The sequence below is a fragment of the Colossoma macropomum genome, unplaced genomic scaffold (assembly GCF_904425465.1).
Source record: "Colossoma macropomum unplaced genomic scaffold, Colossoma_macropomum, whole genome shotgun sequence".
NCBI classification, from domain to species: Eukaryota; Metazoa; Chordata; class Actinopteri; order Characiformes; family Serrasalmidae; genus Colossoma; species Colossoma macropomum.
In genome coordinates, this window is record NW_023494802.1 from 2,254,109 (window position 1) to 2,265,658 (window position 11,550).

At 37.1% G+C, this 11,550-nt stretch overlaps 1 protein-coding gene across 1 annotated transcript; it reads left to right on the forward strand.

The window, feature by feature from the left end:
- Positions 1–2,411: 2,411 nt before the first annotated feature.
- Positions 2,412–11,550, forward strand: rab5if (RAB5 interacting factor). Its single transcript, XM_036592328.1, has 4 exons — positions 2,412–2,672; positions 8,733–8,836; positions 9,465–9,594; positions 10,880–11,550. The coding sequence occupies exons 1-4, from the start codon at positions 2,568–2,570 to the stop codon at positions 10,919–10,921; spliced, it is 381 nt and encodes a 126-aa protein (XP_036448221.1). The 5' UTR covers positions 2,412–2,567; the 3' UTR covers positions 10,922–11,550.

Here is an 11,550-nt window from a genome sequence, read left to right on the forward strand (position 1 = left end):
AAAACACACCATATAAACTTTTACACAGGCCACATTTTTGTGTTTTATTCTTTTACCCCAAAATGTGAAATTCAGCAAATAAACAGTAATTGTACATTAAAATGTGCAGAAGTGTGTTCTGTGTAGTAGATGTGTTAACTTACTTTCGCTTAGAAAATAAACAAAATAAAGCAAAAAGAAAAAAATTGTCATTGGACCAGAGGAGCCCAAACTTTTGCATACGACTTTATAATTGTTTTAATTTTAACCCTAATTTTTCTCAGTATTAGTGACATGACAGTATTGTCAGTATTAGTGACATGTTCTTTTAATTATTTTTTACATTACACTGGATTGCAGTTCTACTTACATACACCCTTTACTATCATTATTATTGTTGTTGTTATTATTATTATTATTATTATTATTATTATCATTATTATTATTATTACCACTACTGCTAATACATCACTCAAAAATCAATAACATGTCATTTGAGCAGCGGCACCCAAACAACTGTATATCCTCAGTATGTAGTATATCAGTCTGTTTTCTTGCCCCAACAGCACATTGCAAATTTTGTGTTTTCCTGCTAATTTAAATGTAGAGTCAGTTCCCAGACACGGATTAGGCAAGTCTGGACTCCACAGCATTCTAAAAAGGACGTTCTCCATTGAACAGGAAATGTAGTCCAAGACTAGACTTAATCCTCAGGGAAACCAACACAGAGCCAGTCAGCCAAAAGACATGTTTGGTGCCTTCAGTTTGTTTCTTTAGTTTTAGCACTGGAGCTACAAGGCTAATATACACTCTTAAAAAAGATGGTTCTTTAAGGGTTTGATGTCAATAGAACCCTTTTAACTGCTGTATAGTAGAACCATTTCCAAAAAGGTTCTATATAGAACCATATACAACACATTCTCCACCAACCTGAAGAACAATTTCACTATTTTCAAAATTTAAGCATGAAATGATTCTATATAGAAATCATAGTTCTAAATAGAACCATTCCCTTAAATAAAGAACCCATGAAGAATATTTTTTTAAAGAATGTAACTAACAACTAGGCTAATGAAAGCCCCCCCCCCGAAAAAAAAGTGTTTTTTTATGATGATTTAGACATGCAGTTAGCATCATGCTAAGTTAGGTATAAGATTCTATTCTTTGCAGCTACATTAGTCTTGCAGTTGCAGTGTAGAAACAAATATCAGCCACCAAACATGTCTTGGCTGATTGATGACATTTGGGTTAAGTGGAAAATAGTGTAAATTGTGTAATTTTGCCAAACTAACTAATGACTTTGTGGTATAATGTGTAGAGCAGGGCCTGGTTTAAATGATGGTAGATCATAGTACATTCTGAGCACAACACTGAAGCAGTTGAAGGTGGAAAGATGGTAATGATGCTAATTTGGTTAGCTTCAGTCCAGCAACAAGTACATTGATCTAATGATCACAATCACTTTTGTTCTGATGATCTACAAAAGACACTTATTTTTTGTATTTCTTTAGCACTTCAGGTGCAGTGGGTAGTGCTGTCACCTCACAGCAAGAAGAGCCTGGGTTCAATTCCATGGCCGGGTGACCAGGGTCCTTTCTGTGTGGAGTTTGTATGTTCTCCCTGTGTCTGTGTGGGTTTCCACCCACAGTCCAAAGACGTGCAGTCAGGCTAATTGAACATGCTAAATTGCCCCTAGGTGTGAGTGTGTGTGTGTGAATGTATATGTCTGTCTGCCCTGCGATGGGCTAGTGACCTGTCCAGGGTGTATCCTGCCTTCCACCCAATGACTGCTGGGATAGGCTCCAGCTCCCCCTGTGACCCAGAAGGATGAGTGGCTTAGAAGATGTGTGTGTTTAGCACTTTAGTGGCGGTTAGGTGGCAATACAAGTACAGCGCAATGAAAATTAGTCATATGACACAGAAAAACACAGACAAGCTAATCCTTTGGTTCAATTTATTATATAACAGACATACAATAAAAGCTGGCTTGATTATGTGTAGAAGATTTTAAAAAATGAAAAGACAAGTCATTATCCTCCTTTCATAATGTATTTCACAATAACACTGGGCCTATTCATTTTTTCTTAAACCACAGCCACTGTGGCAAATATTACCAAGATGGTAACTGGTTACCAAGTGATTTACAATGGGTGAAAATGTGAGTTTAAAATTGGCTTCAATTATTAGCTACATGAAAAGTGTACTAAAGGTAACATGAATCCAAGTGTTGGACTTCTGCACGTTCTTTAAATATATTAAGCATAAAAAAGTTACTAAGTCAATAAGTTACTGATTGCTTTATCATTAGTCCTACGCATTATTGACTCCTATCCCATAGACGGCGCTATTATTATTTTACATCACTTTTCCCGGATTAAACAGAATTTTCTGATTGGATCAAAAGTGTAGACGTCGCAGTCTGTGGTTGGCAGTGGCCGCGCATGCGCAGTCAGGGTCCAGCGCACAGCGTTAATGAACGGCGCTTAAAGCAGAAAAAAAGAGCAACAAAACCTGCGAAGATTTAAAAAGAGAGAAACACAGCGGTGTCAGAGCCAGAGAGGAGAGAGGGATCAGGGAGGAGAGAGAGAATGAAGAACAGCACGAAGAGGAAAGAAGAAGCAGCGCAGAGCAACGGAGTCAAACAGAGCACATGGAGTAAAGCACTCAGCAGCAGAGCCGTGTGGGAGGATAAGGTGAGAGAGAGACTCAGAGAGAGAGAGAGAGAGAGAGAGAGAGAGAGTACATGGGAGAGTACATGGGAGAGAACGAGAGAATTGGGAGTGGAGGAGAAGGGGAAAGAGTATAGGAGAGGAAGAGAGAGAGGGAAGCATTATAGGGGAGGGAGAGAGAGAGAATGGGGGAAGGGGAAAGAGTATAGGAAAGGAAGAGAGAGAGGAGGAATACAGGGGAGAAAGAGAGAGATAAAGAATATATGGGAGAGAAAGAGAGAATGGGGAAGGGGAAAGAGTATAGGAAAGGAAGAGAGAGAGGAGAAATACAAGGGAGAAAGAAAGAGAGAAATAAAGAATATGGGAGAGAAAGAGAGAGAATAGTGGGACAGGAAGAAAGAATGTAGGAGAGGAAGAGAGAAAAGGAGTAAAGGAGAGGAAGAACATGATGAAAGGATATAGGAGAGGAAGAGAAAGAATAAATATGGGAGAGGAAGAGAGAAAGAATATATGGGAGAAAGGGAGAAAGAATGTAGGAGAGGGAGAGAGAGAAAGAACATAGGACAGGGAGAATCTGAGGAAAGGATACAGGAGAGAGAAAAGGAAAATAAGGGAAAGAAAGAGAGAATTCAAAATAGGAGAGAGAAAGATGAGAGAATAAATAAAGGGGAGGGAGAGTATAAGAGAAAAAGAACGTGAGAGAGATAAAATATAAGAGAATGAATATAGAAGAGAGTGAGTCTGTAGGAATATAGAAAAGGCAGTGAGAGACAGACAGTGGGTTAAAAAGGGAAGTGAGAGAACGAAAAAAGAAAGAGAGAATGTGGGATTTGTGGTGTACAAAATTGTGATCTTGTGTTCGAATCTCTTGACAGATGCGACTCTTTAGAAAAAGTGTTTTCTAACATCTGAAGTTCTGCGTCATTCTGTGTTCGGCGTCATGCCCCTGTTAGGAACTCCGGGTCTGAGCTGTTTTTCTCTATGGGGAAAATTAATGATGCGGTAAACAAAGACCATCCAAAAGCCGCTACGTTTTGTCTGGTGTACGTTTCACAGAAACAAAATCTATTTACATTACCTTACATTAAAAGTAAAGAAAGTTTTTGTCCTCTCCTGTAAAGTTACTGTTTTGGAGATTTTGGGGACCTTGACGAGAGAGATATAATATAGCGTTCATGATGTCACGTGAAAGTAAGTCTACTCTTAAACTTCCAACACTTATGTAATAACACCAGCTACTCCCCAGGTAAGTGTACACTAACTGGATGGAGCTTGTTGGTTTGTGTTGGTTTATTTGTCAGTCAGTCTTATGATGTGAAGTCAATGAGCAGCAGTGAGTAAGTTAGCAAGAATGTAGCAGTGGTCATATTTTAACTGCTTAATGACCTCGTATTTTAGAGAATCCTGTGCTATTCAAAGGGAAAATGCATTTCTGGTTACCACAGGGCGCGATAGCAACCATTCTCCAAAACTGCATTCATTTTTCCCACAGAGAAAACTGCTCAGACTCCGACCTCCTAACCTGGACATGACGACCCAACTAAAGAAGTCTACTGACTCTCTATAAAGCACCACATGGGTCATGATTTAATGACCACTGTAGGCCTACATCCAATACAGAGCCAGTGTGATTCATCAGTCATACACTATGGTTTGCAGTGCATTGTGACTCTTTAAAGGCGTAGTTATATCAGGTTCACACTTTTTCTCCTTTACCCCAAATGTACCTGATCAGCCAAGACGTGTTTGGTGTCCGAAGTTTGCTTCTTTAGTTTTGGCACTGGAGCTACGAGGCTAATGTGGCTAACGAGTGATGGAAGCTTGGCCAACATTCAGGATAGTGCTAACTGATTCTAGGAATAGGTGATGTTCCAAGAATATAGTTTTCTGATACTTAAAGAAATTTTCACATTTTTTCCTGATGTTTGATAAGTTGGAACAGACAAAAAAAGAATTGGTGGTGCCACATTTAAAAAATACTACTGAAAACTGCAATGATTTCTGTTCATTTTACGTTTTACATCCTCTGCTGCACTAACTTCAGTAAAGCAAGCCAAATTATGCTGTCATCATAATCAAATATGCAGATAATCTAGATATGCACTATTCTAGAAGTGCTGATGATATTGACAGTTTGCTCAGAAAAGCATATTGTAACATAATTTATCACAATAATGATAAATATCGTCATAATGCCCAGCCCTATCTAAATTAAACACAATTGCCTCAAGCCATGTGGAGTTGTTCAGTAATCTCTAATAGATTTGCTTATAGGCCTGGGCAATATAATGGTTTATTATATATATTATTATATAACAATTTTATTGTTATTGTGATAAATTATGTCACAATATGCTTTTCTGAGCATATTGTGAATCTCGTACGTACTTGAAAAACACTGATTGATTGACTGTTTCATCATAAAGTGAGCCTGATTAGGCCTATTTATTTGAATTTAGTGCAGTGCAGTTTGTAAAACATTGAATTATTATTATTATTATAGTATATGTGGCACAACAGCTTCTGTTTTATCTGTTACAACATTCAATCTCAGAAAAATGAAATATTGTGATGCATATGCAATAGATGCATTATCTATCCAATAGATCACAGTCCTTTTAAATAGGAGTTCCACCATTTTTTCAGAATTTTTGTTTGATTAAATGGGTAAATTGTAAAAAAAAAAAGTCAAGCAGAGTGGTTTGGTGTGAAATTCTTCATTCTAGAGAAAAATTACGAAGTCGGTTTCGTTCACAGTGGTGGTGATAGGAACCAGGTGTCTGAAGAGTTGAATGCCTCTAAAAGCTCCCTCACATCAAAAGCTAATGAATTTTGAGAAGTTTTTAAATGAACCATTTCACGTCAACCCACTCTGAATGACTGTTTACATATCAGACACTGAATTATGCAGAAATTTTGAAAAATCAGTGGAACTCCCCTTTAATAGTGCACTAGATAGGCAGTGCAGTTTACCGCTGAGAACTGGAACACCAATACTGACGCACTATACAGTGCACTGTTTCTGTGATAGGAAAAGATTATGAACCCTGCCTTGATTTGACACGATGTTTGGGATGTTCTAGCTATCGGTCGCCTAAATAATTTGTGTAAATGTGATTGTGAGTGACTGCCCTGCAGTGTTACACTAGGGATCCTGTGAGATTTCGACTGCCAGACGGATTTAAAGAGATAATCCAGCCGAACAAAGCTAACGTTGCGTCCGGTGGATAAAAGGCTTGCGTGGGTTGAACTGTCCCTTTAAATTGAGAGCCTTCTGCAGTGAGATGAACACCAAAGTCATACATATGAGTAAAACAGCAATACTTGGATGCAGGTTTAGTAATTTTACTGTGTTAACAAGTTCATTCATTGAAATTCAAAAGTCAAACTGTTAAGGTTGATCTGCTTTAATACTGCACGTGTATTTCAGTGTAAAAAGTAACTGAAAAAAAATTAACTAAAAACACAGTAGAAATAACTTTTAAAGTAACCTTTAATCAAGTTTCATATGCAGAAGACCCCTTCACCCAATATTTGATGTATATATTGTACTCCAGTAGAGCATAAAGTTTAGGCAACACTGGGTTACTGTGCTACAAAGGGCCCATATCTTGAAAAATACAAAATTCAGTTGCAGTGTACAAACATTATTGAAGTTTTTAAACATAGTGTTTACGCTCCACTGCAAAAACAGCCCATTTTGAATTTGCTGGTTTTGTGATGTCACAGAAAATGACCCATTTACATATGTCTGCAGTTTAGCTCCACCCATTCACAATATAAAGCTATAAAGATTATTTTAGTCTGCCTACTTTTTGAATGAGGCACAGTACAGCACAGCCAATCAGAACAGAGCTCATTAACATGTATCAGTCTCAAAGGCACAGTAATAGAAACAGCCTATTTAATTATGAGGGATAAAGAGAGGTGGGAGAATGGTCTCATGAACATGAATTCTGACTGTTTTGGGTACATAAAACCGAAGGTTGCAAGAAAAATGCAGGATACAGGCCCTTTAATTTTACACAAATAAGTGTTCTATTTGTACAAGTGTTATATTTCTCTGTAATGCTGCTCCAGGTGAATTTAGTCCCAGTTTCTACATTTGATAAATGTTAATGTATTGGCATCAGCAGATATGTGCATGAAACGTATAAGATATCAACGTCAGTCCACGGTTCCCATATTGGCTCATCCCAACTTTACAGTGGAGTAAAAATTTAAGTTTAAAAAAAAAAAATTAAGTACACAAAGGTATGAAACTGTCGCTGGGTCAGTACTCCTCTTGTCACTGAGGTGGTACCCTCAAGGGTACATCTCAGTACCTTTTAGTCAATGAACATAATTGTACCAAAATCTATTGAAATTATATGTTCTAAGGTGTATTGATTCCACACACCTCGTCTCGTCTCCAGGCTTTTTATTTTATTGTTCTGTTTTAAACCATTCGGTTATGAAAAGGTACAAATATGTACTTTTCACCTGGAAAAACTTATATAAGGTTCACAATTGGACCTTGAAACCACTGTTGTACCTTTGAGGGCACATTTACATTGTTTGTACCTTGATGAATGAAAAATGTACCTGCACTGAACCTTAATTTCTAATTATTTAAAGTACAATTCACAGAAATGGTATTTGTGCTCGTCTGTGCTCTACCACCTCGTTTGTGTGACCTGCGGTGGTTGTGTTGCTGTCAGTCAGTCAGAGGGACCTGGGCAGATCTAAATTGGGGGTTTTCTGTGAGGATTACCGTTTTGAGCCGTCATTGAGCGTTTTGCTGTGAAGTTTGACCCTCAGTGAAGGGTAGAGGGCAGGGCGTACCTCCTGCCTGACAAGTTTGGTGTTTGAAAATAAAACAACCTGCTTTCCAGTTCACAGTGGTGATGTACTACTACTACTAGTAGTAGTAAACATATATAGGCATTTGAAAATGCTTCTATAGCACCAAAAAGGGTGGTTCTATTGTTACACTGTCAAGCTTGTAATAATAGAAGAACCATGCAATTTTAATTTAGAACCCTTGAAAGACCTTTTTTTTTATTGTCTACTTTAAAACGCTTAACATTTCAAAAATAACATTCGATTTGCTGGGCTATAAGTTCCAAACTACTCCATCTGTTACACACGACTGTTGATACAACTTCTTCACTTTCCTCTGCTAGCTGGCTCATTGGCATGCTAAAGGCTAAACAGCTAACAAGAACACAGAGAAAGACATTTCACCACAGCTCTACTCCAAGTTTATAGCCAGACAAAGCAATTATTCACACACGTTATGTATGTTATGCTCAAACCTCTTAAAAAAAATTTTTGCATTGCAAAATTCAGCTCCTTAAGGCTAACTTGCCGAGGGTGAGCGCGTTTGTATGAATAACCTGCTCGTCACATCCGAGTGGTGAGTTGAAGTGGTCATGGGGGCAAGTTAAAAAGAGGATTGAAATGGGGCTCTGTTTTTTTTTTTCTTTAACCTCAGTTAACTGGATATCCGGTCAGTAACGCTTAGAGACACTCAGATGTTTAAATTAGCAGGACTGCACTTCCCTAGCCTCCTCAAAATGCTTTAAACTGTGAATAAACCAAGAGTTTATGGTTTGATATCTTGATTATAACTATTCAATCTAACTACTAATAACTATTAATATAAAAAGTGATTCCACACTTTTGAATGTGGAGTGTGAAAAAAGTAATTTCAACTGTAAATATAAAGTATTACATTTTTAATCTGCACACAGCCAAGTCTCCAGGGCGAGCAGCAGAGTTTTGAAGCCAGACACTTCTGTTGCAGCTGCCCTTCAGGCCCATACATGTTCCCTGTAAAGGGTGTGTTAACTTATTTTTGCTCAGAATATCAACAAACGTGTAATTTTGGGTGTTCAAACTTTTGCAAACAACTGTATATCTTGTATCTCACTGAGTTCTGCTAGAATATGGAACAGACGGAGGGTTGCTGTAAATGAATGACCATCACAGTAGATAGAAGTATTAATATTTCTGCAGTCGTAATATTGGCTCTTTGCAGATGCTTTGTTCACTATGATGTAACCTGTTTCTTGTGTTAATCTGATTTCTTCTGCTCCACAGGATGAGTTTTTAGATGTCGTCTACTGGTTCCGGCAGATCATCGCTGTGGTATTAGGAATAATTTGGGGAGTCGCTCCACTGAAGGGGTTCCTGGGCATAGCCATGTGAGTATCTGAGCTATAGAGAAGCTAAAAGCAGAGCATTCGCTCTGGCATCATTATACTGTGTAATAAAATACACCAATATTTAATAAAATAAATGGTCCATATCATGAATCAAGTTGTCTGGTGCAGTAAAGTTACAAAACATACCATTTGCTTCACAGCCAATATGGTCTATATATGGAAACCAAGCATGTCTTTATTTTTATTTATTTTTTTGTGATGTCATAAAAACATTAAATCTTTTTCATATATCCTTCTGTTGGGCCAACCACATTTTTACGCTGAAGTAGTGTTTCACCCCTGAACTTCTGCATGATGTACAAGGCAGCCAATCAGACAAGAGGTCATTAACATATCATTCTTAAAGGGGAAGTACAAATTCAGCCTGTTCAGTTCTAAGGGATACAGAGAGGTTGGAAAGAAGTCATATAAAAATGAATTGGTACACAGAACCATACAATGTCATAAGTGGTGCTCAGCATAGAAAAATGCAAGAAAGATATGGGATATGGGCCCTTTAATGTATTACAGAACGTGTATGTGTACAAAAAGCTGTTTTGTATGAGTGGAGAAATGACAGTAGGGTTTGGACTTATATGCCTGTCTGGATTTTTTATCTGCTCCACAGTTTCTGCATCATCAATGCGGGTGTCCTGTATGTCTACTTCAGCAGCTTTCAGCAGGTGGACGAGGAAGAATATGGGGGAACGTGGGAGCTGACCAAAGAAGGCTTTATGACTTCTTTTGCTTTATTTCTGGTAACTACTCATGTTTCTCTTAACGTTCGGTTGCATGGGTTTGATAAAAATGAATAATATTATTATTATTATTATTATTATTTAGTGATTTGGCTAACATTTATTATTATATAACAATATTATTATTAGTTTACATTATACCCTAGGCACACAAGTTGGACAGATAATTAGAAATAACAGGAGAAGCAGTACTTTTTTTTTATTAAACTCCATTTTTACATCATTGATGGATACATTTACAGTATATGGTTTTATGCAAAAGTTTGGGCGCCCTTAGACAACAACAAAACATTCCTTTCTTATTCTTTTTTTTACTATATGATCAGAACATTAAATGAACAAGTCACTGTTTCTATATGCAATTTTCTTCATGGCATATGCAATATTGCATATATCCCTTCATACGTATACAGTCACATGCAAAAGCTTGGGCACCCTTGGTCAGATGACATGTTGATTTTCTAAGTGCAAATAAGTTTATGTATCGTTTATAGAGAACACACTTAAACATAGCATTTTTCAGTTTTAATGCACAATTTCTTTTTATATTGGAAAAATAAAACAAAATAACAAAACAAAACAAAAGTTTCAGCATGTACTCTGTAGTTGTGTGTTAAAATGTGCAAAAGTGTTGTCTGTGGAGGGTGTGTTAACTTCTTTTCACTTAACATGTTATTTGACCAGGGACTCCCAAAATTTTGCGTACAACTGTATATCCAACTTATTAAATTAATAAAATGCAGATATTTTAGCACAGTAACCCAGCGTCACCAAAAATTCTACAACATATAAGACATTGCTTTAGGGTTTAATTTTTTAAAATAACTTCAATATCACAAATGATCATATTAACAAGCTATGTTTCCATTGACTTTCTGTGCAAAACTGCAAGCAAGAAATTAAAAATGTGTTAAAAACGTGTGATATTTTTTTTTTTTTGTTTAATTTGTTTTGCTGTTTTTTCTTTGCCATGAAGAGCTACTTGAGCTCTTTCCATCTAAAAAGGCTGCTACACATCTGTCTCTGTAAGAGCTGACAAGTGGCAGAGTTCTTTTTTTCCTAAAAACGCTCTCAGTCCAGTCTGTTACTGAATTTATGTGTAAATGCATAATTTTTCCTAAAATGTAGGTTTTTGCAAGATTTTCAGGTATTGATGAATAATTTTTCCATCGGAGTTAAAATGAAAAAAGATTTGACATTCATGAGATGAATAACAAGTAACAACAAGTTTCCATAGCAAACTTTTGGATGGCTAGCTTGAGCGTCTGTTTTTTCTCGTTTTCAGGTGGTGTGGATAATCTTCTACACAGCGTTACACTACGACTGAGAACTGCAGCAGAATCCACTATAGAAACACGACCATCCCGATGTTAACGGTAGGCTGGAATGGGCTGTGTCTCCGAGGCATTCCGTGTGCGTCACCAGCAGCATGTCGGAGCCTGGAGACAGAGGTGCATCATGGGTACACTGAATGATCCATGGGTCATTGAGTTTTTAAGCTAATACTGTCCAGTGCACTGCCATGTGTTATGATTCAAATCTATTTTTTTTTTGTTTATTTTATTTTTTTTTCCTCTTTGAATGAATGACTTTATAACTGCAGAGTTAGGAATTAATTAAATATTTTTTTTTCTTCTTCACTAGCTTCTAGATCAAACAGTCTTACCTGATGTTCCACATAGATAATTTAAAAGGAGTGTGTAAATTCTGTATAGTTCCAATTTTATCAAGTCTGCAATGTATTAATCAGTTAATTGTATTTCTCGGTTATGTCTCATCTGATGTGACCCTTCAGTACTTCTCAGTATTTTATAGCGTGTTAATAGAAGTGCAAATGTACATGTCAGCTTATAGTACTGTAAGTACGGTACACATGGAGAGACTGTATTTTCTGCCTGAATTTTTCTGAGGAGTCGCATTAAAACATGGGCTTTGTTCGCCCCAGGTTTTCCAACA

What these genes read in the sequence shown, in the direction of transcription:
- rab5if (XM_036592328.1), top strand. Translation starts at nt 2,568, where the DNA reads ATGAAGAACAGCACGAAGAGGAAAGAAGAAGCAGCGCAGAGCAACGGA. An exon ending in GAGCCGTGTGGGAGGATAAG is followed by an intron (nt 2,673 to 8,732) that starts GTGAGAGAGAGA and finishes TCTGCTCCACAG; the next exon opens with GATGAGTTTTTAGATGTCGT. An exon ending in GGGTTCCTGGGCATAGCCAT is followed by an intron (nt 8,837 to 9,464) that starts GTGAGTATCTGA and finishes TCTGCTCCACAG; the next exon opens with TTTCTGCATCATCAATGCGG.